The sequence below is a fragment of the Mus caroli genome, chromosome 1, assembly GCF_900094665.2.
Source record: "Mus caroli chromosome 1, CAROLI_EIJ_v1.1, whole genome shotgun sequence".
Taxonomy (NCBI): Eukaryota; Metazoa; Chordata; class Mammalia; order Rodentia; family Muridae; genus Mus; species Mus caroli.
The window spans coordinates 7,357,188-7,384,139 of record NC_034570.1 but is presented as its reverse complement, the minus strand read 5'-3'; the positions used below and the strand labels follow the sequence as shown (position 1 = coordinate 7,384,139).

General features: G+C 39.1%; 1 protein-coding gene across 5 annotated transcripts in view; it reads right to left on the bottom strand.

The window, feature by feature from the left end:
* Positions 1-304: 304 nt before the first annotated feature.
* Prex2 (phosphatidylinositol-3,4,5-trisphosphate dependent Rac exchange factor 2) overlaps positions 305-26,952 on the bottom strand; it is a 301,528-nt gene continuing 274,880 nt past the window's right edge. For all 5 annotated transcript variants that reach the window (XM_029482876.1, XM_021163512.2, XM_029482881.1 and 2 more), the window contains 3 exons: positions 16,761-16,863; positions 12,365-12,432; positions 305-4,205 (listed from right to left, as the gene is read on the bottom strand). In XM_029482876.1, coding sequence (XP_029338736.1) covers positions 4,160-4,205; positions 12,365-12,432; positions 16,761-16,863 — 217 coding nt within the window. In that variant the 3' untranslated portion in view covers positions 305-4,159. The remainder of the gene's footprint in view (positions 4,206-12,364; positions 12,433-16,760; positions 16,864-26,952) is intronic.

Sequence of the window (26,952 nt, the reverse complement as noted above, 5' to 3'; positions counted from 1 at the left end):
ATAAAGATTTTTCCTGAGGCTCTCCTATAAGACTTTAAACATGCAAATATACAGTGTTTCTTACTTAATTGAACCTTATGTATGCTAATGAAGTTGTAATTGCTTAAGGAAGAGTCATCAGACCTCAGTTTCACAGGAACACTCACGTAAAAACAGACTTTAAAAATGAAAGTTCCTAAAATTTAGAAGCAGTTCAGTCAGATACAAAGCTTTAGTAGTTTGATTGGAATACCAGTAGGGTAGATTTCCAGAATTACTTTAAATTTTATTTTTAAAAGGACAAATAACTTAAAAAGCAATGTTATTACTTTGAAATTTTAATATTATGATTCTATAGAAATCCAAATGCCTGAGAAAACACCTGCTTACATGTGATGACTCATACTGTATAGGACTACAGATGCTTGGACTGTATAAGAATACTTGACAGCTTGAGATAGAAACGTATTTGCTTTAAATAACCTTGCCTATAAAATCTATGTGCTTACTGCAGGATTTTGTTTGCTTAAGTTAGCTAATACTTCCTCTTGAATTTCTTTCTCATTGATTTTCTTCACCATTAAAGTTAACATAGGATCAACTTCATTTCATTCTGAATTGAGCTATTCAAAGTTAAAATTAATAGAGCCAGAAATAGCACCAACCCCATGTAACACACACTGTAGTATCTTTGTTTCCTTCGTGGGCCATGTCACCCACTGTAGTTTAGACTGGCCTCACATTCATATGTATCTCAAGCTTCCCTTGAACTCCTGACAATCCTACTGACTCTCCAAGTACTGGGACTACAGGTGTGAGCCACCATTGGCTTAAAGGAGAGCCAGTATAGTTTAACCCGGCTTCACGTGTGCTAGGCAAGCACTCAACCACTGTGCCACATTCACAGCTCTACCTTCCTGTTTAATTGAACATCTTGTAGCAAGAAGAGGAGCCAAATGAATACACAGGGGATTGAAGACATCAGAAAACTTCTGTGAAAAGGAAAGAAAGTAGCATGGTCCTGCAGATGAGGATTCTGGTTTCCAGGAGAGAGCATACAGTAGAAACCCAGCATTTACATATTCTGCCAAGTAAACCTGGACCAGAAACTATCATCCTCTGTCTGTCTTTCTCTCATATTTTCAGCCCTTAAATTTTCATATTTTTACAAAATTAAATTTTGTAATGTTTAAAACGAATGAGAAAATCTGTAAGATAGTAAATATGATTCTGTTCCCATGATATGATCTGAAATCTCTCAATGGGTAGACAGGAATCTATGTCCACATATAGAAGTTGTAAGAACAGTAAGCAGTGTTTTCCTTAGCTTAGCAATAATCCCCAGTGGCAGAGGATAGTGCAACATTAAAGCAAGGGAGTTCTAAACTCCCAAGGCCTGTAAAATTCCAATGTCAAAAGAATGTATATATTATGGTATTGAAAATGATTACTCATCTATCAAAGGTTTTTAAGTGTTAACACTTTTAAAATTATAGTCAAATTTTATATAATGTCCTACTCCTGGCTTGCAATACATGTGGATTCTCTTCAATTATGAATGGAAAGTGCCAAGAATATAGTTCTTGTACTTTAAAGGCATTCTGCATATTCGCACTTGACTTTGCAACATCTTCCATATAAATTAAATGACAATACATGTCATAAAACTCCAACTTTAGTCAGAAAATAATTGTTAATATTATAATGGTCCTCATACAACAGATAAAAGCAGTGCAATCATTAAGACAGGTTTTCTACATTAACTTCTGACTCCCCCATGTTCATCAAGTGAACTTGTGCAAGTCACTGGGTTAGTATTTGCTTAGCAGAACTGTGAAGTGCAGGTAATAAGACAGGGTCAGCTTTCATCCTTGCTACAAGGCTATGTGAAGGAGGAATATCAAAACGTGGGCTAGGTAATCAAAGGTGCCATTTAGAATACACTAAACCATGTCAGCTATGATTTTACTATGAAAAAATATGACAGTGATAGATGTTACTATAAAACACTAAAGCAAGCTTTATAGTTTGTAAGTGCTGTGTACACAAATAATATGTTTAACTCAAATGATAACATTAACCACATTCTGTTATATAGACTGGATCCTTAAAATATACTAATTTATAAATACTGAAAAAGCAGATAATATGCCCAGGCAATATAATCATAAAACCTTCAGAAGGAAAGAATGTTTTGTGGACCATTTGTGTGTGTGTGTGTGTGTGTGTGTGTGTGTGTGTGTGTGTGTGTGTGGCAGTTTTAAGTTATTAGTTTTCAAAATCAGTACTTTTTAATGGAAACAACTTGACCAAAAATCTGTCCCAAAATTTTGAGACCATTAAAACAAGTTTAATGAGAAAAAATAAAATAAGCATGCTTCGTAGCCCTTCTGTTCCTCTATGGAGACTTACTGAGGCTGGTGAACACAGAAGAGTAAAGCAGTGTGAAGGGTCTGCCTAGTCGGACAATCAGCTCTCCTTACTCTCAAGACTTTCAGAGAAGGCAGCCTGAGCTACCAGAGCTTCACACTTATATGCTGATGATAGCAAAAATATTAATCCTGAAAGTTATGGATGTATGTCACATATATGCAAATGTAGGTCATATCTTTATTAAATTCAGAATGCTAAGGCTTTTCTTTAGAAACTAATGTTGGTTTCTCTACAATTAGTCACAAATAGATTTACTGAAAAAACTTATGTACTCTGTGCTGAATAATTTTCACTCTTAACTTGTAGGATATATGTATCCCATACCTTTGAAGCACACTTTTAAATTCAATATATCACTGGCAGTAATGATAGCTTTTAATGATAGTCTGAAATTCATTATGAGATTTATAAAGTAAAGTTGAATAATGGTTTGCCAAAACTGTAGTTAAAGTAAGGAATTCATGTGCTTAGCCCATATCCACACACAGTTCTGTGCTGTTAGAGGTCTTTGGGCCAGTGATGGACAGCCTATAGGAAGTGGTTCCATAGGTCATATGGTCTGAGGCCACAGTCATCTCAGCTTGTGTAAGTACACCTCATGACATTTATACAATGATAATATCACCTAAAGGCACAATTTATTCCTATCATTAAGCAAAGCACAACTTTATCATAATCACAGTGATGCTGTTTTAATTACTTGTAAAGATATATATTTAAAACCAATATTAATATATTTATGTGCTAAAATAATTTTAGTATATTAACACAGATGTGATAAATATTGCATATACTTTAGAATGAATACAGTCTATTCCTTGGTTCCATAAATTATCAAAGTTCTTCTCTAATGGCCTTTTGAAGTATAACATATATATCTATTTTCATATCTTACACATATAACTTGATAGAAAAATTCTCAGGAAGGTGTGTTATTTTAACGGTTTGACATTTCATAGGAAGACTTCATATAATTAAGAATTTATCTTTCTCTGGCAAGGGGTGAGTAGTCAAATACGTTTATTATTTTCCATCCTCATTCACTCCTCTCATTTCTCCAACCTAGCAACTCCCTACCCACAGCCACCAGTGGTCCATCACGCAGCACTCATGGCTCATTGTAAAGATCAAGAAAAGCACCTGCCTACTGGAGTGTTTACAAGACCAGAGACTAGACATGACAAAAGGGAAAATGTCTTGCCAGAACCTCTTAGCTTTCTTTGTTACCAGGAAGCCCAAGAAGAAAGGGAGGCAGGTACTTCCCTACCTCTCATATGCGCCTTGCTTGGTGACTCAAGTGGTATATGGGACACCTGTAACTCCTCATCTACACTGTCCTTAATATTTCTGTATGATTGTTTCCAGAGTGTGGCCACATTTTTAGGACAGACTTCTTCAAGAAAAACTATCAAGTATAATATCTGTCCATTGGGGAAGCTAAAAAGAAATACAATATAATTAATGAATGAGAAAGGAACCAAAATAGTTAATCTTTTATCTCTGTACATTTTCCTACAAATACGAGAAGTGAATTTTGCCCTAATGTGAATCTGTATTCTTAATATATAGAGTGTAAGGCTGAACTGTCTGAAGGAACTTCTAGTTCCACCATAAATGTCCAAACCAAACATCAGTTATTCACACCATGGGAAGACTTTAAATCTTTAATTTGCATCTCTTTGTCTTCGGTGGAGAATGTTGACTTGGCCAGCATCTGGAAGCATCTGTCCCATGGCACGTGGGATGCTCATTCTTCTCCTACTGGAGGTGGTGGCTCACACAGCTTGTAGAGCCTAGAAAGGACACAGAACAGCATGACAATCACTTATAACACCACTCTTACCTGAATATTTTTATTGGTAGAACAAATACATCAACACTAATTTCTTGGTTCCATCAGCCATCACTACACTGACTATACTGTAGAAAATAGCATCTGAATCAGCTTAATCTAGTTTTGGTCCTATGATTTCAAAAATGCTTCTCTTTCTTTGTGCATGTTTAGAAAGCTGATCATTTAACAGTGGTTCTCAACTGGCCTAATGCTGCAACCAGCTAATACAGCTCCTCAGAGTTTGGTGATCGCTAATCCTAAAATTATTTCATAGCTACTCCCTAACTGTGATTTTGTCACTGTTATGAATCATAATGTGAATATCTAATATGCAGGAAATCTGATATGTGGGTCTTTGAAATGGTCAATTGATCTCAAAGTGGTTGTGACCCACAGGTTGAGAACCTGCTGTTTTAGAAGCTGTTGCTTTGTTCTAGTTTGTCTGTTTACTTTGCTGGTAGTAATATCTCTTCCCTGAATTGTTAGAGGCAGTGTCATTATGATAATTAATACCTTGTCTACATAGCTATCTTGCAGTGATGGAGTCTCTATCTTGTAGGTATCTACAGATTTTCTTACAAGTTTTGCACATTATCTATGTCCCTGTGGTACTAAGGGGTTGACCACAAACTGGCTGATGTACAGCTTCATAAAGCCTGCATCTCAAGATGCAGTTTGTTGCCTGGCCTTTTCTAAGGACTTATGACTGGCTATAGACAGGTATTACTCACCTGTCAGTAGGATCATCAGGTTGAAAGAGTTCATGTTACTTGTGGAAAATCCGGGGCATGTTCCTTCACAACCTAGGCCTAGCTATTTGTGAATCAACACACAGCTCAGGAGAACTCACTAGCTTTACACAAGTTGGCCTGAGTAGATAAAAGCTAACACCAGAACCAAATCAAAAGGGAGCAAAATGCTGCCAGATGCTAGAGACCTCAAAGCCCTGTGGGTTACTTACACTAGGTCTAAAGCTGTGAGTCTCAACCCTCCTATCTGTGACCCTTTAATACAGGTCCACATGTTGAGGTGAACCATGACTATAAAATTATCTCATTGCTTCTTTATAACTGTAATTTGGATACTATTATGAATTACAGTGTCAATATCTGATGCAGGATACCTGATATATGATACCCCCAAAATGTTGGGATCCATACGTTGAGAGCTACTGATCTAGAGATGAGAGGCTGATCTAAAGTGTGTGGGTTTTGGACTCTATTTATTTTCCTTAAGAAAAATTAAGTCTACACTTGGCCTTCTGTGTACATTAGGCTAGTATCTCAAATACAGAATGTGAGCGTGAGTATGTGTGTGAGCATATGTGCATTTGTGTGTGTGTGTGTGTTTGCGCTCNTGTGTTTTGTCAGGGGCGTTTATGGACGCAGAGGATTGAATCCAGGGCTTCCATACTTGCTAAGTAGTGTGGGGCAGTAACCTGTGCACACACAACCTGGTCCCCAGTCGAAAACAGGCCTTGAGCCCTGGTGACTAGCCTCCCACAGGCCCCCACAGCTCCCATCCTTCCCCCGCCCCTCGCAGAAAGGTGTGTGGCCATCAGTCACATAGGCAATGCCCCAAGTTCCTGGTATTCTGCCTGGACTTCACCTCTACAGGTAGGCCGGGCCCACTATAAAAGGGGCTGTTTGCCCCCTCATCTTTCTCTTGCTCTTACTCTCTTACCCTCTTGCTCCTGCCTCTCTTATTCTTACCCTTTTGTTTTTACTCTCTTGTTCTTACTTGCTTGCCCTCTTGCTTCCCCTCTCTCTACCTTCCCTTCCCCACACTCTCCACATGGCCATGGCCAGCCTCTACTTCCCTACTCTCCCCTTCTCTGCTTTTCTACAATAAACACCTTAAAACCATGGACTGCCACTTCTCATCTGGATCCTCTGCTGTGCTGGAACAATGGAGCAGGTCTTCCCCGAATGAGTTGTGCATCTAACCTCTCAGGAGGCCTCCCTGTGTCCCAGCCACGGCGCTAAACCAAGACAAGCTGCCTGACCAAGCTAAGGACTCTCCTCCCCATGGGACCCAGCTGGAGCACCCTTCTCCTGCCCTTTTCCCTTTGGCCCAGGCTATCCCCAGCATACAGCAGTGTCTGGGATGTCTGACAGCCTGAGAACCTGTCATTCTCGGCCTCCATGCAGGCTCAGGGACCCCAACCAACTCCGGCAGGTTCTGCGGGAACCTCAGACTGCACCTTCCCCATCCCTGGAGTGGGTCCCGTGGCTTCTCATAGCCTGATGTCTGACGTCCTACGTCCACCCCAGCAGCGGTGTGGGGGTGCCCATAGTCAAACTCCCTCCTCAACCTCCATGAGTGGCCCTAGACCTGTGGCAGTCCGGATCTTGGACCCCATTTTGACCCACAAAGCATGTGCTCCACCACTAATCTACACTTATTCTCTAAACACCCCAATCTTAGATCATTGTGAAAGAGATTCTAATACAGGTAGCCATGGAGATTTACCGTTTGCTCAGTAAGTTGAATAGAACTTAAAAGCATTGCTAGTCACTTTAGCAAATTATAAATTTCCTCTGTTTGAGACATAAAATACTATACTAATTCTAAACCAGTGGAGAGAAACGAGGATGATGTAATGCCAAATTGTAAATCTGGTTAAGAAAATGAATTTCATTTGTCTGGAAGTCAAAAGTTACTGTCTTTGGAGGATTGAAAAATGTACTTCATGCCTGAAAGGTGGCTTATGCCCTATAGGTCATCTCCTCAGAGGAGAAGAATCCTGAAAGACTTGTTTGGTCCTTCCTGAAGAAGAGAACACATTAAATTGAGCTGATGTAGTTTGAAGATTCTTTTGCAGTACAAGATGCTGCTTCAAACTGCCTCTTGGGACTGGGGAAACAGAGCAATCAGAAAGTTCTTTTCTCTCTCAATTTCTATCCTATTTCTGTGGCAGTTCTGCCAGCGGAGTGACGAGACACGGAGGCCCAAGAGCACATAGGACAGAAACAGCAGGGTGGGTGAGGAACGCCTACCTCTCACATTCTATTAACTTATTCTGCATGCTTGTGCCCAATGTGACCAATGCTAGCAGAGAGATGAATCTTTGAAATGTCTGCCTCGCAAATTGGAGCAAAGGCTACTCCCTGTGGTCACCAAATGCAATAATAGCTCTGGCTATTGCAGATCTCAGAAGCTTCAGTTCTTGAGGCTTCTTGGAAGTGACTTGGGGTTAGCTGAGTTCAGGCACACTTCTAATGGAAACTTGACAGCTCTGGGAGTTTAGCACCAGCTAATGAATTTTGGAAATGAAATAGGTAAGGAGTTGGACTCTAACTGTGCAAAATGGATTCTGCTTTTGGAAACTAAATTATTGGTGTTTTTTTTTTGGGGGGGGGTGGATTTCTAGCCTAGGATGTGGAGCTATTGTCCCATACATGTACACTAAAGGCCCTGCATAAGCATATGCTGTCCTGGCTCCTCTTTCTCTTCTTCCTTGTTGGGTTGATATTTCTGCATCTAGCAGAGTTTTCAAACATCACTGTCTATACCACACTCTTTACACTAATCAAGGCTACAGAACTAATGCTTTACCCATGGTTAAAATATACTGTTTATTAAGGCAATTCTCCCATCTGACAGATGAGAAATTGGTATTTCATATAGGAAAATGCCAAGGGCTATGTAGGAGGAATGACAAACAGCTTTAGAACTCATGATATGTGACCTAATGGTTAGCATGGCCATGGTGGCTGTGTTTTGGACAGACATGGCCTGGATGACTACATGTCCTAAGGACTTCATGCTGCTATGGAGTTCTGCTCAGCATGCTGCCCTCATATCCCTCTTAATCTAAGAATTGTATGAAAACTCTAATAGGGCTTGCAGCCCTTCACTGGAAAGTACCCCTGGCACTCATAATATAATAGTGCTTTCAGGCATTCCTGCTGGAGCAGACTTATGATTGAATCACCACCCTAGGAAAGAATTTAGAGATGTAGATTGTCAGCAATGATTCCCAACATTAGAAAGCATCTGGACAAATGAAATTGTTAGTGCAGCTAGGTTAAGGTCTTTTTGCTACTAGTTCTGATGTAGAACATCTTAGGGAATAATTTAAAGTTCAGAAAGGTACATTATTAGTTAAGCTAGGGATTTTTTAAGGTCAAGGAACAAAAAAAAAATGGCAGCGCTGGCTGACATGACTCTCACTGAGGCTGGACTGGTAATGACAGATTTCTTATACCCGCTTTTTGCCCTCAGCTGCCTGATACGATTTTTTGAAAAATGCTGATGAGTAGATGTGCATTCTGAGGATTTAAAGTAGATATGACTGATTGTTACGTATATAAAAGTTTAGAACTGTGATTCTTTTAAAATTTTTATAAAATTGCTTCTTAAGAAAACTAAAACAATGAATCCTCTCTTTGTAACAACCTATCACTGTCTGCCAGTAAGAGAAATTAGCTGAGAGAATTACCTTGCTTGCTTACATTTTGTTAATCTATATCAAGTTTCTCAGTTACAATATGCATGGGTTCTTGGAGGATAATTTGTTTTCTTTATCTGTATTACTTGATGTTTTTCCTAGTAAAGATATTTGGTAACATTATTTTATCAGTCATTCACTAGAAGAAAAATAGGATGCAGTCACATTGTAATTCTGCACTGCTTGAAAGATTTTGCTGGGACTTATAAGCTCTGGAAGAAAAAATAAAATGTGTGTTGGAGCTTGTTCCATCTAACAACTGTGTGTATATATATGTGTATATATGTATATATGTGTATGTGTGAAATACATGGAGCCTGTTTATTGGAACTATATTCCATCCATTCTATATATGAACATGTATATATCTACCTGTCTGTCTCTTTGTAAATATATATATATATATATATATATTTACACATATGAAATTATTGGAGCCTGCTTTTGCTTCATTCACTCAATGTGTGTGTGTGTGTGTGTGTGTGTGTGTGTGTGTGTGTGTGAATTTTCTCTTTTCTGTTGGCCCCTAAAGAGATACAATAATTCAGGGTTTCTCTCTGGCTATGGGGAGTACCCACCCCAATGAATAAAACTTTGTTCTGTCAGAGAAAAGTCTGCTGAGTAATTTCTCTAACCATTAGCTGTTGGTTGCTATCAGGACAGACTCCCATTAGTCCCTCTTAGTGCTGAGCCCTGTCAGCTCTCAGCACTGACCCCAACTGCCAATGCTAGACCTTGCTGCCTGACTCAATTTATCCTGTGGTGACAAAGCTAGTCTTTGACAGGAAAACACACACACACACATGCATGCACATACACAAGCATGCATGCATGCATGAACACAAGCAACCACACATTACTACAAAAGGTCATGTGGAGAACCAGAGCTGGAACTCAGAACATTTTTCCTTTCTTTCTGTTACAATCACTGATGTTTGCTATCTCTAAATTATGTAAAGGGAGTGAAACTCTCATACCACAATTGTTTCAATTGATATAACAAAGAGAAGACCAATGTGCCTCACATGGTAATCTAACATCATTAATTCCGTAAGAAAAAGCTGAACTAGGTAGGATTGACTCCAACCATGCATCAGTTCCATAGTGCCCTGCATGCTTGACTTTGTCTGCCTTTTTATTCTGCTGGGCTGAAAACTCCTTAAACACATAGATTTTTTTTTTAAATCTGTCTTAAATCTTATTGCCAAAGGCCATTCCTAACATCTATCAGATGAACTGCTAATGTAGAGTAACAGAGATGTTCCAGAAACCCATCCACCAGGAGTAGGCTTTCCCTAACAGCCACCGACAAGCAACCAATATAAAATTACTAAACTTCAGTACTTGGTGATTCCAGGAATCGTTCTGCCCATTCCTCCTATGTGATCACCATGGCCACTTCTGCCTCCATCCCAGACCACTCTTTAGCATCCTAAACCACACCCACTTGTTTGTCACAAAGACTGGGGAATCTTCTCATCCTGCTTTTACCAAAAGGTTTGCCCCTCCCGGATACACAACAGAAAGTCAATGTTTATCAGTGGATGTTGGCTGAGTCAACACCAATAATAATAAGTAAACTAAGAGCATGTTAGGAACACTATGATAGAGTTAGGTTGGGAAGTTTGAGCCAAATAAACTTGCAGGTAGACAGCTCCCTGAAGCTCCAAGAATGAACCTTCCAGAAATATTTTGCCACTTCTGCCAATGGGTCGTTTATTTCTGAGTCCCAAATGTGCCTTCTAGCTTGAGGGAAGTGCAGGTTTCTGTCAGGAGGGATCCTATGCCCCATGAGCCTCGATATTCCCTGTATCTCCACAAACTGCTGTTCTCCCCATCTTCTTCCATCTCCTCTCTTTTCCTCTCCTCTTTCCCTCCTTTTCTTTTCCTCCTTTATTTCCTTCCTTCCTCCTCCTTCCTTCCTCTTCCATCCCTCCCTCCCTCCCTCTCTCCTTCCCTCCCTCCCTCCTCCTTCCTTCCCCTCCATTCTTTCCTGTCTCTTGTTTCTGGGATTCAAATCCTGGCCCTTGTGCTTTCTGGGAAAAGGTGCTAGCACTCTATTACTGAGATATGTGCCCAGTTGCACATTGCTCCTTCAGGGCCACAGTCACTTCTGCACTGAGCTTCTCTATTCTTCCTGGGGCTACAGTAAAATACATGGTATTTACTCAGTAAATATCTACAGAATGAGTGAAATAGTAAATAAAAATTTGAAATGATTTTTATTTCTCTCTTGTTATTCCCTTGTACGACGTATCANTTTTATAGCTGGTTCATTTTATTATGTTTCACCTCAAGTGTTTTAAAGATAATCCAATAGAAAAAGCTTGAGTTCATCAACGGTTTGTTGTCCTATGTTGGGCTGGCATATTGGTTTATTGATCAGCTGCTGTAGTTTTATCCCAGCACTGCTATTCAGTAGTGTTGAACAGTTCTAGCTGAAAACACCTTGTAAAGCTATTACCTTGTTTTCTTATTGGAATTTGAACACTTCAGTGGGTCTATTATACAAATATCCCTTGTCTGCTCATGGTGCTAGAGAAAATGTTTTTTTTTTTTGTGAAATGATTCCTTAACAATAGAAAGCCTCAAGACAAACCAGCTAAGAATGACATTAACAAGACTTGAGTTAGGAGTCAGCACTGTAAATAAATGCAGCCACTACATGGTAGTCTCATCCATTTCCACTGGGGAAGCATGGTTCCTCTTTTGAAAGCACTCAAACCTCCCAAGTAGGTTATCAGCATGAGGTATAACTTCATAAATGGCTGTAGTCACCTTCCTCTTTCTGCTCACCATGTTATAAACAGAAACAATGAACATCTTACCTGAGACAGCATTTGAGAGGCCTAGTTTTTGTTAAAATTCAAATATGTAATCATGATCAAATTCCTAAGTAATTATTTAACCCTGCCCCACTTCAAGATACATGACAGCTTACCCTAATCATAGAAATCAAATAGAATTCTATGTTCATTCACTTTAAAGGTAGTTTAGAGTCCTTTCTTATAATTGGTGAACTGTGAATATTTCATATAACAACAAAAGCTCTATGATTAATCATCCATCCATGCATCCATCCATCCGTTCACTCATTTATTCATTCATTCACATGGTCTTAAAATAAATTTAAATATTTGAAGTCTACTATGTAGTCACTGGTAAAATGAATGTATATTCTCTGTCTCCTGAGAACTCATATTTGGTTAGAACCCTCAATACATGACAACATAATAGAAAGGGTCATTATCATGTGACACCCAGGATACCAGGAAGTCTGACAAGAGCTACTCAACCAAGACTCAAAGAAGATTACATACAAGCTGGGTTTCAGAGTTAAATAGGAGTTTTCCATAATAGTAGAAGCAAGAACATAACAGTCTCAGAGGAGCAGTGGAAAGTGTAGATGAGCACTTGACACACATTACTTACATTTTGGAGTTGACTTATTTTGTAAACTCTGTTTTCTTTAATTCACTTTCAAAATAATATAATGTCTCTTTCTTTCTAAGAGCGTTCATTGACCTCTCATCAGACTTCACCATTGAGATTTTCCAAATTGAGCTTACAATTAGTGTCAGTTTGATACTGGATATGAACTAGAGCAGAAACCTGGCCACCAAGCCACCAAGCCCTCAGATAAGGGGAAGATGCAGTACACTTACCTCGGAGCTGACTGAGGTGTCCGGTCTCTAACCCCCAAGTTTTTAGCTGTGTTCTGAACTCTTGCACCCTGAAAGTCAGGGAAATCAATAATGTACTAAGGATTAATTCAAATAAATCTGAGTTTAGAGGCATTATTTCAACAGTGTTTAATATCAACGACCATATAAGAAATAAAAAAAAAATTTATGAAAGTTTTTTTTTAAATTGGTGTTGTTATGAGTTAAAATATACTGTTCCAAATACTATTTATCCTATAGTCTTAGCTCATTCAAGAGTTTAACAGCAAATATGTAATAAAAATATTAAAAAAAAAAAAGAGTTTAACAGCTTCCCATTCATTCCCACATCTTACAGCCTTATTTTCAGAAGGAATTAATAACTTAAAACATTAAAAAATAGCACATGATTATGTTATAAACATATGCTAGGCCTGAACACTTTCACAGAACATGAGTCCACCCTGCATCTCTTCAGATGATCAAGTAGTTTAAATGTAATAGCATTTTGTAGGAAAACATCTTCTAAATAGTTCTACCACAGTTTCTAGATAAGTCACATCAATGTAGATTTATGAAATGTAAGAGATTTGTCCCAAAGTTGGTGATATAAAGACAATCCTTTTTCAGCAATAAAAGGGGCCCTGTGACCAGTCAATTTCAGGAATGAACTTACAACCACTGTTTAGTTCCTAATGGATTCCCAACTAAACCAAATATGACTGCTTGCTGCTGAGGACAGAGAAAGGAGAGTAGCTAAAACAAAACAAAACTCTGAAATGCTCCAAGTACCTATGCACTCAATACTGCCCTAAATAAAGTTGAGAGAAGAGGCAGAAAAGCCCCAAAGGATAGATTCTCTCAAAATAAAACTAAGAAATGAAAACAAATATGAAAAAAAACTGACCAGCAAAAAAAAAAAAAAGGTTACATTACAGAAGGGCAATTATTTGACCTTTTTCTTTTGAAGACATTGGAAAATATTTGCCAGACCAAAATAGATTTCTACACATTTCACTACCCTTCTTAAGAGTTTCCTGAACCATGGTTGATCAAAACCAGTAGTCAACACAAGCAAACGGCTATTAATTTTGGCACACCATCCTTAGGTCCCGCCACTTGCTCCAAGAACTCTCTTTATCTGGACTAGGATCCTGTGGTGCAGAATGTCATGCTGCACTTTGAGAACATGCTTTATAATTACGAGGAGGAAATGGTTCTTTTAAAAAAACAAGAAAATCAAAGGATTGGCACTGACATCTCTGTCATATTAGGAGATATATGCTGTCCTTGTATCTTAGCACTTGTGACATTGCTTGGTATATTTTTCAATGGCCACCTCCTGTAATATCACCACCACTTCTTCTTTGTAGAGTTTAAAAAGAAGTTTGGACTCCGAGGCTGTGAATGCTGATCTCCCTTCAAGTTCCCGCTGACCTCTTCATCCCCAATGGTGACATATTAATATTCTGATGGAATGGCATTTATTAGAAAGGCAAAGAGGAAATGTTCTTTCTGTTTTTTACCAAAAAACAAATAAAATTTATAAGTCATCCCATGGGACAGTTTTTAAGTTTATGAAGCCAAGGTCAGTCTCTCCTTTAAGGTTTCTCTTCCTTCACCACCCTTCAGCTGGGTGTGTCAAAGTGTGATTGAATCAGGGACAGTCATTATAAAAAGCTGAGAGGGTCATATGATATACTTCCTGTTCATTTATATTCCTGCAGTGAGTTTAAGTAACCCCTGCATGAAGAGTGCATACACAGTCTATCCTTAAAAACAATAAGTAATTATATATATACATACATATATATATATATATATATATATATATATATACATACACACACACACATATATACAAGTATGTGTGTGTGTGTGTGTGTGTGTATGCCATCAAAAGCTCATTCTGCCAAAATTAAAAGAAAGTTTTTAATTTACTCATATTATTACTGTACAACTTCAATGCACAACAAATAAAGTATAATTGCTTAATATATAATAATTCAAGTTCAGTAATGTGATTTGGGTATGGTGGCACATGACTATATTCTAGCATTTGGAAAGTAGAGGCAGTAAGACTGTTGACAAGTTTGAGGCTAGCCACGGATTCAGAATTAAGACTTTGTCTCAAAACCCTAATAAACAACCACAACAAAATTCAACAATGAAATAATTCTAATGCTTCAAAACTGAATAAAGATAAAAGATGTTTAACTACTGGGTCTCCCAGGGTCATGTTTAAATAGGCAAAGCTTTCCCCTTGAAAAGGGGTGAGGGGCTGGTGAGATGGCTCAGTGGGTAAGAGCACCCGACTGCTCTTCCGAAGGTCCAGAGTTCAAATCCCAGCAACCACATGGTGGCTCACAACCATCCGNAACGAGATCTGGCGCCCTCTTCTGGAGTGTCTGAAGACAGCTACAGTGTACTTACATATAATAAATAAATCAAAAAAAAAAAAAAAAAANAAAAAAGGACATGCATGGTATGTACTCATTAATTAGTGATATTACCCCCTCCCCAAAACTACAGAATACCCAGGATACAATCCACAGAACTCAAGAAGGTTAACAAGCCAGTCTCATTCCCAAGAAGAGGAACCCCATCTTTGCAATCTTTCACAGAGAAGAGATAATGAGGTCTTCGCCTCTCCTTGCCCTGTATGATACACAGCTTGCAACTGAGGAACCAGCACCAAAGGGAAAAAAGTACCTAGTCTCAACCTAGTTAGAAAGAAAAAAGAAATAAAGAAAAAAGAAAGAGAGAGAGAAAGCGAGAGAGAAAGAACAAAAGAAAGTAACAAAGAAAAAATGTTCAGGTTGGAATATGCTTGGCTTTCCAGTCTTTCTGATTTATTTTACACACAAACTATCAATACTACATATGTATACTATGCTTGTAATAAACTTTGTAGCAGTGAAGGTGGGGAATAGATAATATCAACTTCACTTTCTCTTTATTGTCTCTATTTACATTTTTGTTCTAATAATCGAAGACATTATATGATTGCCATTATACAGATCCACAGGTAGGAATGCATATGGAATAAACTCCTTGGTGGAATGTTCTGAGGAGGCTCACTTTAGCTCCTTTCCCTTGTAGTTGGTAATTTTGAAGGAACATTTCCGAGCTTCTTCTGCACTATCTCAAAGAGTAACAAGAAAAGCAAGCAAGACTTCACCCCTTAGCACTTGTTTCTAACCTAATCCCATCTCTGATGTGAGAAACTGCAAGCTTACCTGGGTTTGTTTATTGAAGTTGAATCTGTACATTTACTTCCGAGTCCCTCCTATACCATATGGCAGATTGCATCTGTGTTTTGTCACTTGCCAGCTAGACAATAGTATGTCATATGCTTCAGGTGGGTCTAAATATCTAATCGATCCCTGTTCAATCTTCTAAGTTCCTCACAGTAAACTTCTACCCTTGATTCCTAAAGCAGATCATTCACTGGGTCTGCAATGTGCATTGTGGAAGCTAGCCAGGCATTGTCTTCTTCACTCTCTTTGTTCATTGGCTAGCTTGACATTCCATAGTGAAATCCTGGGGACAAGATCCATGCGGGTTGAAATTGCTTTTACTTGTTTGAGTAAAGTTTTGATAAATAAAGTGGTCATAATTACAAAAGCATATCTAATGAAGACACTGTCACTGAAAAACTTAAGACAAGTCAGCTTGGCTGCATCAGGCCAAAAAAGGTGACAGAAAAACATCAAATTGATGACTTTCATTTGTCTTATCACTGCTTAAATGTCTTTTGTACTAGTTTGATTCTATTTTCTAATCAGAACTATGGAAGTGGTGTATTTTAAAAATAATTTAGAAAATTTATAACCAAGTTATCTTGGTTATTCAAATGCTACTGGGTTAAAGTTTAAGAAATCCATTCTGCTTAAAAGAAACTACAAAATGAGTACAGTCTCTGCTGGTGGAAAGTCAGTTGAAAGGCTCATATTCTGCCTCAAATGGGAATTCCTAGGTGAGAACTTTCTTATCAGGATGAAGCACACATTTTATCATTCCATGGAAGACACTGAGAAACCCTCAATTCCTCTTCTTCCTTGCCTCCCCCACCCCAATCTTCTTCCCAGGCTTATTAAATTGTCTAAAGTTTCGAGAAGTACCACATATCCTTTATTTTGTTACTGCTAGGAGCCCCAGTCCACTCTTGTTTTGTGAGACCATTCCCCTCCACCTTTTATTCTAGGTCACAGCACAGATACCTTTTTCCTATGAGTTCAGGGCCCTAGGACAAGGGGTCTGTACTATTTTCTCCTTGGGTGTACTTCCCAGTCTTGGCTTAACTAATGTCATGTGCCTAGATAGGTGCCACGCCTGATAAGTGACCAAAGCCAAAGTAGAAAACTTGTCCCCAAAGACAGGAAAGAAAGCAACTCACCTGCTTTCTCATCACATCCATGGCCTGCATAATATACCGAGGAGGGAGCCCATGGCTTCTTGCTAAAGTGATGGCTTGCTCCAGTGTCACACTCAGGGTGCACCTGTGGGCCAAGGTAATGGAAGTCACAGTAAGACTCATTGATCCATTTCTAGAGAAATCTGAACTATCAATGTTATCAGAAACCACCCAATGATGATTTCTCTACATGGAATTTCTGTTTAAAAAATAGGCCACAGGGCCTATTTGTGATAGCTAGAAGCTGGAAACAACCCAGAAGAATGCATATAGAAAATGTGGTTCATTTACACAATGGAATAGTATTCAGCTATTAAGAATGAGGACATCATGAGTTTTGCAGGCAAAAGAATGGAACAAGAAAATATCCTGAGTGAGGTAACTCAGATCAAAAAGGACATGCATAGCCGGGCGTGGTGGCGCACGCCTTTAATCCCAGCACTCGGGAGGCAGAGGCAGGCGGATTTCTGAGTTCGAGGCCAGCCTGGTCTACAAAGTGAGTGCCAGGACAGCCAGGGCTACACAGGACATGCATGGTATGTACTCATTAATTAGTGATATTACCCCCCTCCAAAACTACAGAATACCCAGGATACAATCCACAGAACTCAAGAAGGTTAACAAGCCGAAAGGCACAAGTGAGGATGCTTCAATCACACTTGGGAGGGAGAAGAAAGCAATTATGTGTGTGTGTGTGTGTGGGGGGTGCAGTGGGAGGGAGGGATCTGAGTGGAAGAGGAGCCAGGGAGGAGAAAAGGAGAACACAATCAGGTATGGGGGAGGGGGGCAGGAGAGAAGTCCTGAGGGCCAGCAGAAAGAATGGAAACAGGTAACCTCAGGAAATAGGAGGTAGTGGGACCCTCTAGAATGTACTAAAGACCTGGGAGGTGAGAGATGCTCAGGAATCAAAGGGAAGGATCTTAGATGAAATGCCCTACAGTAAGGAGAAGGAACTTGTAGAGCCCACCTCCAGCAGAAAGACAGGGCATCAAGTGGATGGATGGGGTTGCCATTCTACAGTCAAAACTCTGACCCAGAACTGTCCCTGTCTAAAAGAACTGCAGGGGCAAAAATGGAGAAGAGACTGAGAGAAAAGAGATCCAGTGACCAGCCCAAATTGGGATCCAGCTCAAGGGATGGCTCCAAGGCCTGGCACTATTACTGATGCTATGATGTGCTTAAAAACAGGAGCCTAGCATGGCTGCCCTCAGCAAGGCCCAACAAGCAGCTGAAAGAGTCAGATGCAGATACTTATACCCAACCAATGGAAAGAAGCTTGGGACCCCTGTGGTTGAATTAGAGAAAGGCTGGAAGAAGCTGACGAGGAGGACAACACCATAGGAAGACTGGCAGTCTCAATTAACCTGGACCCCCAAGATCTCTCAAACACTGAGCCACCATCCAGGAAGCATACACCAGCTGATAGGAGGGGCCCTGACACATATATAGTAGAGGACTGGCCTCAGTGAGAGAAGAAGCACTTAACCCTGGAGAGACTTGAGGTCCCAGGGAGTGGGAAGGTCTGGTGGGATGGGGGTGGGGACATTCTCTTGGAGATGGGTTGGGGATGAAGAACTGTCAGAGGAAGGACCCAGAGGGTGATAACAACTGGACAATAATAATAATAATAATAATAATAATAGTTTGATAAGAATTAACAGTAAAAAATAATCGGCAACAGGGCCACATGATCAGGGATATATGACAGAGAATTTGTGAACTATGTATAAAAGATATCTTTTCCATAGAAAATTGAATAATCATATTTATAATAAAAATTTTATTTCCACTTCCCAATAAGCAGCTGGAGAAGTGATCTCCTCAGAATCATTACTGAGAATTCCTCTGATTTCTTCACATGCTAATGGTTCGAAGTTACATACTTAACGTCTAGTTGGGCATGATGTTCACAAGGATTTAGTATCTGACTTGATTCAACACATTGTTTCACATGTAACTGTAGGCCACCGAAGGCCAACCACTGTATCTAATGGTTCATGTAAAAAGAAAATCAATTTCATTTAATTGCCTGCCTCCTCAACAGTTATAACCTTTTGGTCCTTAGCAAGGTGTTCATCCTCTACTCCAATTTTAAATCTGTTGACCCTAACAGTTTAATCAATAAGGCTCATTAAACCCTCTGAAAGAAGCTAAAGAAAGCAAACTCTTGACTTCATTTTCTATTCCTGAGTCATGCCTGCACTTTGCTGATAAAGCATGGCTCCCTCTTCACTGGAAACACAGACACAAGGAGAGTTTTTTGTCAACAACTTTCCTAATCATTTTACTCTGACTTATTTTTCATTGCACAAGTTGTAAATAGCATCATAACAAAATTGCCTGCAAGAGACTTGAAAAGATTTTAGTTCAGCTGGGCTGTCAATGTAGCCACTGAACAGGGGGCATCAAGTGTTACCTCTTTTGTCTCCCTCTTCCTCCCTAACTCAGCCTCCACCCACCCCACCCAACCCCTGCCATCACCTTATTTAATACTGGCTGAGTTAATACTACTCTCTATGTAGCCCAAGATGATCCAGAACTCACAGCAATACAAGTGCTGGGATCATGGACATGAGACACCACATCTGGCTAAGGGGCATCTGTGTTCAGAACAACAACAAAATGCTCTATGTATTTTAGTGAAGTTCCAGGATTGACTAAAAAATTTTAAAAAGCAACTTTGTTTTTTGTTTGATTTGCTTTGTTTTGTTTTTTGAAAGAAACAATCATACAAACATTGGATATACTGTCTGTTTCCAATTCAGGCTTCCAGGTACCTCAGTGCTAGTATTTCCATGTATAAAATCCAGAATTGCAGCTTCCTAAGGGTAGCTGAGAACTGTGCTCCAGCTCTGTGGGAGGTAGGCTATTATTTGCCTCATAACTCTATATTGTCTCTCAACTCTTTCATTTGAATGTCTGATGGTAAAATCCAGCATTTGAGTTCTTGTATCTAAAAGACTCCAGCTCCTGAAAGAGGCATGTGGATTTCCCCTAGTGAATAAAAACATCTAAGCCCATTGCTGGGATTTACAGGACACCATTTGGTTTTACAGGTGCTTTGACTACCAAGGGGGCTAAGCTTAAAAATCTCAGGCAAGAATAAGCAAGTCCATCTGGGAAGCCAGGAGCTAAGTAAATCCTACTCACTAGGGAATTTCTTGCTTGACTATAATATCTTCCTTCTAGAAAAATTTGTACTTTCAATCACAGACAAAATTTAAAACTACCCATTTTTACACTATCTTGGAAAAATCTGGGCCTTCAATTTTGTAGCTCCTTCTAGTTGCTATAAGAACAACAAAGTTAAGTAGGTTTATTTTTTTCCATTGCTGACATGAAGTCATTCAACATTTAAATTACATAATATAAATGTACAATTTTAAAACAAATTATCAGTGTCATAGAGGAGTTTGTGACTCCTTCATAAATGGCAGAGAAGTACAGTGCAGAGAGCCCCAGGATGACCTTACAATAGGATGTTCCAGGTTTGGATCCTGCCTTATACTTGTGAGGACATGTACTTGGTGAAGTAATAATTACCAGAGGAACTGCCTCACCATAGAAACAAGAACAAGAAAACAGACCTGTGCTTATGATTAATATATTTCCGGGTATCCTATATTAAAAATAGAACCAACCCATTTCTATTTTACCCACACTTAAAATGATAAATTATTTCTAATGGGTCCAATTTACTTTGAAGGATAGTTTAATTTAGGAATCTTTGTGTGAGGTAGGTGTGTGTGTGTGTGTGTGTGTGTGTGTGTGTGTGTGTGTATGCATTCATATGGAAGTTCAATGTGTTGATACTTAAGAGCCTTTCACTTTGTGTATTTTGTGTTTTGTTGTTTTGTTTTGTTTTGTTATATTTTGAAATAGATCCTCTCCCAGAGACCTGAAGTTCCTTTAGTGTGCTGACTGGATAGCAGTCCTGAGAGACCCACTAGTTTCCACTTTACAGCACTGGGTCTACAAGTGCACAGCACAACAGCCACAGTTTTATGTGGGTTTTGGGGGGTTGAACTCTAGTCTTTGTATTCACACAGCAAGAACTTTACTGACTGGGCATCTTCTCAGCACCTAACACAGAAGAGCGACTTCACTACTCTGGGTTATTTTGTGTGTCCATTTTGCACCAAGTACCACTAGTTGCCTTAGAGTCGATCTGTTTCCATGTTGAAAAGCTTCAGTTTCTAAATTGCTTGCTTGAAATGATTCTTTTGCCATTCTCAGAAGGGACCTGGCAGTATGCAGACACTATCACATGCTTCTTTTTTCAATTGCACAAAGTAAAATAGAACTGTAAAAGGTTCCAACTTCTAATTTCTTCACTCCACATCTCCTTCAGTCACAATGTATCGTCCTCGGTAGCATTTCTAATGGCTGCTGAGTATTTCTGGAACTGAGCTAGAGAAGGCTGAGTTAGGATGCATTCAGGACAGCTTGACTGGAATTATTTAGATGATTCATAGTTGATTCTCCATGGAGTTATGATTTTCCATTATTCTGGTATAGCAGTGGCTTCCAGCGCATTCTTTCCTGCTTGGCCACTGCACAAAACCTTCCTTGGTCAAAAAGCAGGTGCAGGAAAGATACCCCCATATCCTGTTCCTCTTGATTGGAAGTATGTGGGGTCAGAGGGAGCAAGCTAGAAATACACAAAACCTGAAGCTTTCTGTGTAATAACATTAAAAAAAAAAAAACAGGACTTAGTCTATGTGCTATAGAATAAGGATTTAAATTAACAAACAAAAAGTGTACAAGCCATTAGCAGTAATACACTTTTGCTACTGAAATGCTTTTCTGAGCTCTCAGGAACTCAAATTAGATCAGTCATGCTAGAAGCTAGAACAAATTTTCTATTCTCTTCATAGAAAAATATCACAAAATTATCATAATTTGCTAGGCAATCAAAGGCAGTGCCATAAAAATTATGGGACAAAGGGATAGAACTGGGTCACATAGTAATCATATTCCAACTTTTGTATGAGTTGTACATATTAGCATTTAAACCTCGCGACTTGTTCTTGGTCTGATACTTGGTAAATATTAACTTTCATTCCTTTTTTTTTTTTGTCTTCTCATTTTTATTATTTTTCTTAAAGAAGGCACTTACCTTCCTACCCTATCATCCTTACCTCTGCAGAGACCATGGTCTTCTCCCTCTCACTGTTACAGGCACAAGGTGCTAAGATGAAAATCTGGGCCCTTCTTTAACAGAAGCTCGCCGATGATGAAAAACTTAGAGCCTCAAAATTGCTTACATGTAAAATGCTTTATTTCATCCCTGTATTAACTCCTATCTACTATCTACTATGGTCAGGATTTTATACGTTCAATCTTCCATGAAGCAGCTTTTGGCACATGTTATCCTTCTATTTTAGATGTTTCATGACTCCCTTATAATAAATTGACTCAAAAAGCAAACCAAACCAAACCAAACCAACCAAACAAACCAAAAAAACCCAAACTCAAAACTGTGGGGTCTTCTGCATATTTGGACATTTTCAATAATCACAGACAATAGCATCAGTTTAATTCTAATTATATCTTCAAACCTTCCAAGGTCTATTGACTCATTTACTATCTATTCAGACAGGTGTGTTAAATTGAACACTTGGGGGTATGCCGCACGTCCTTAGGGTTACAATGGAGTCAGAATAAAGCTGATGTGGGACCTAGTGTGGCTGATGGGTACTGTACTGGATTCCTTTGCTCTCAGTGGACACAGGGACAGAAGTACTGATGTTTTGTCAGTAATTAATAATTTTGTACTGTCTCTCAGAGCCAGTATTAAAATAGACACACACACACACACACACACACACACACACACACGTGTGCGTGTGCGTGTGTGTGTGTGTGTGTGTGTGTGTCTGTGATTCAAGTCCTGGCTATAACTCAATACAACAAATTTACCGCATGGAAGACCAGATTTATGATAAACAACACTACATTTGGAGCTACAGAAAGTCATGAAGTAGTATCATGTGTATATTCATCTAAAAATACTTTAATCGGATATAGAAAATACAACTCTTACAAGGGGATCTCAGTATTTATTTTCACACATTTGAAATATAAGTGACACTGATCACTAGTTTAAAACCTTTTTCTGTGTCACAATACATATGAAGAACTCAAAACTACGCCTAAAATATACACTACCATTCCTGAGTTATGGGTGTATATTGATGACTCAAATATAACCTGAGCAATGTTTTTTGTTTGTTTGTTTTTTAAATATTTGAGCTCTGATGCTGTCCTCAGGCTTGGGGACAAGGAAAAGAAAATTCTCTAAGGGCACAGCATCCTGCAGAATTTGAGGACACCTGGGAAAATATAAAATATATCTTATGTAGCTCTTGATGTATATTTAGAACTTTATAGATCTAGATCTTAGAAAATGGTTATTCCCCACATTCAGTGGGAACCTTGGTTATGTCTCCTTAAATTAAAAGTTGATTCACTTTGTTCAAGTGACTACTGGGAAAGCATTCTTAGGGAGCTAATGGTCTGTGCTTCTTGGTGCTGTTTTCTTAGGTTGTCGTTATCTGGGTATTCGAATTGTAGGAAAGTACCCAATACCTATTTTAGCCCCCTGAATAATGATGGGAAGCAATGTATAAGAACATGAGCCATTCTGGTGACTCATCACATGTTCTCTTAATAGGTGTGAGACACTGCTGATCACCTGGTTCCACACACTCCTGAGCATCGTCTGTTCTGACCCATTCATTTAACAATATTTGAGTTAACAGTTCTACCTGTATAGAGATGTGTGTAAGTGCTTATTCTCAGTTTTCTCCTTTTTCTTGGACTATTTTGGTGGCTCTGTGTGACCATAGAAAATATAAGATGACTGCTGAAAGACCTTGCTAGAATAGCACGCTGCGGATTTTCCACTAAAAGGTTGTGAGGAACACTCCCTTCCTGGAATGACCCAACAAAACAAGCTTTACAAGAAAGCCCCAACCACAAGGCAGGTGCAGATAATGACCACTTATGTTTCAGTTCCCATTTCTGGTGACTAAAACCTCACCTCACCTGGGGCTATAGGTGCAGCTCAGGGAAGATCTTGAAACACTAGCCTCTTCAGAAGGGAGCAGCTAATTACCATTTCTAAAGGGGGGAATGAAAAGGTCAGCTAGGGCCAACAATAGGTTTAAACCAGCTCAAGCTGTTACCAAAATCGCCCTCAAAAGTTGTATAAAAGGTGTGTGTTTTGTTTGTTCAGGGTCACTTCTGCCCCATGGCAGGACGACCCCAGGGCGCTGGATCACTAAACCTCTTGCTTATTGCATCAATCTCTGTGTTTCTGTGAGTGGGACATCCTGGATGTAAGGCTCTTTGGGTCTTACAGTTCCTTTTCTTTGGTCTATAATAAAAAGAAATCTAATGAACCAGCTATGTTAGAACATTGACCTGAGAAAAAATTAACTTATTAAATAAAAATTAATTTATTAAGGACACAGGTTAGAAGGATTTTTAAAACGTGGTCCAACCATTGCCATTTTCATAAGTCCATTCTGGAGTGATTTCTGATGGTCTCTCAACATTCCATTAAAGGTGGTGTAAGATCATCAATCCCACAGCATCAAGTTTAACTTATCCATTCCCAGGAAATCAATGCATGTGTGCAATGGATTACTATGTCACCAAAGAACATTCCAATCTTATTCATTTTCTGTTTTTAACTTCCTCTTAAATCTCCCCTCTCTACTATATCACTAATGCTATCTGTTGTGTACACTGATACAACCTCACCCTGACCCTTATGTGTGGCCTCTTCTTGGTTTCCTCCACTGAGATGGCTGTCCTCTTAAAGTGCAAATGAAAATGCAATTATGTGAATGGCTTAGGTCTCCTGGATGAAGCATAAGGTCTTCACAATGTAGTCGTGATTTCAGCTAACTACCACAAGTTTCAACCCCACTGCTTACATTCTCTGCAGTAACCAGCCCCTACTTTGCACAAAATGCTTTTCATATTCTGTCAGTGGGCACTGGTTTAAGTCCCATCCTATATCCTACTCAGTAGGAGGGTGTACATTTAAGAAAACAGATAATTGGAGAGATGGGTTTGAATAACATTCTGGCTTTGCAGATAGTTCTGTAACCTTGAACAAGCTATTTAATCTCCTTAAATACCTTCCCTAAATGATAGGGCAAATCTCAGAGTGATTTTTTTTCAAAATTATATAAATATAATGCATCTTATTATTTACCATAGAGCATATAGTACACAGTATAGTGTCAACAACAATCAAATTACATTAATGTGAAATAGTAGTTCAGTGACCTTGAATAAGTTAATCTCCTTAAATGCCTTTCCCCTATAAATCTAATTAAATGATAGTGCATATCTCAGAGTGACTTTTTTTTCAGGATTACATAAAAAGAAACCATCTTATTATTTATTACATGCAGTACATAGTATAGTCTTAACAACTATCCAATTTCATTAAAATGACTACTGTACCATCATCAATAGGCTAGACTGTAAGACCCTAACTCAATGTGTTTCTTAGACCCCTAGAAATGAAGCCCAGCATGGAGTTCTTTGTTCTTTGGCCTTTAGCCTGAAAGAATGGTGACTGCTGGGTGACCCACCCAGGAGCCTGACCCATTGGGTAAGGAACCGAGAAGGTTTACTCAACTTCCCCAGTCTCTGTTATCTAATCCTCCCCTCACTTTCCTTGAGAGATGAGCTGTAATTCACCATCCCCATTTTTATGATGTTTATCTTATCCTTCCCTTACTTTATGGTTTATTCTTTAAAAACCCTCGACTGCAACTGCTGGGGGTCGATCTCTTCTGCCCCTGTGTGGGTTACAAGCTTGGCCTCAGCATGCTGATTCCTGATTAAACCTCATGTGATATTGCATCAAGAACAGTTTCTCTCGAGTTATTGGGGCATCAGCTCATCCCAGGATTTGAGCAAGGGTCTCCCTGAAACGGGGGGTCTTTCAAGACTTGTATCCCTGTCAACTGTAGGCTTTCTAGAGTGTATTCTGATTCCTGGTACTTAGTAGATATTCAATACACACCTTTTGAAAAATCATGTAAACCCCTAATAAGTACCAATGGTATTCAAGCGTTTCTAAAAGACAAGATTAATTTCTTTATAATCCATTTGTAAATAGGACCCAGTCACTAAATCTACTCAGAAATGTTGTAAATGCATTGAAAGGATAATACATATTGGCAAAAGCAAGAATTGGTTCCCTTATAGCAAATACATAAGACTTAGTTGCATTTCCTGCTCAATATCTGCCAGTTAATATTTCTAGGTGAATTGGTGAATTTTGTTCCTACTTGGGACATAAATATTACAGTGTATTGATTAATTAGTCTTACATTAATACTGTTGAGAAAAGCTTGCCTTGAATAAACCTCATTGGCTACAATAGAGCTGCTACACAAAACTGTCACCTCTTTTTATTCTGCTTTGAGTCACTTCACTTAAAAGCTTAACCCTCTGGCTATTCTTCTCCTTCCCAATAGTAAACTGCTGCAGCCCAGCTTCCCAGAGTGGCTCCCTTGTTAAGACTAAGTGCAGGGAAGGCAAGGCCTCTCAAGTATCCCTACTTGGTGGAGTTCAGACACCCCCCCCCCCCCCGCAGTAAAGTTCTACAAATGGCCTTTTATATTATCAACAAAAGAACAAAAGTTAACAGTTGCCTCCTTTCTTGTCCTAAACTTGGATCTCTATCCTAATGTTTTTTTCTTTCTAGGAATGAAAACTTCCTCTATTGAATTTTGTTGTTTTAAGTGACTTTCTATGAGGTTGTATGGGAGGGTTCTCAAAATAAGCACTAATAAGGTCTTGCATTTTGCATTCTTGGGATACCCCTCCCTTTCTTGCCTATGATGAATCCTTATTGTGATTCCTGCAGTTTCCTCTATTCAGTAGGTAATTTTGAACAGCTGTATCTTATGAGTCGGGGGTTATAGCCCAGGGTTGAATGCTTGCCTAGCATGAATGAGGACCTGGGGTCTGTCCATAGTATCGTAAAAGTGGAAGAAAAAAACTATTCAGATGTGCTTCACATTTCTAACTCTGCAATGAGGATGGATGGATTTACTATCATAACCACAACCTAAGTGCCTGCACTGGCGAAGTCCTCTGCCAATGGTGTTCATGTACAATGCTCATTTACTCTTCACAC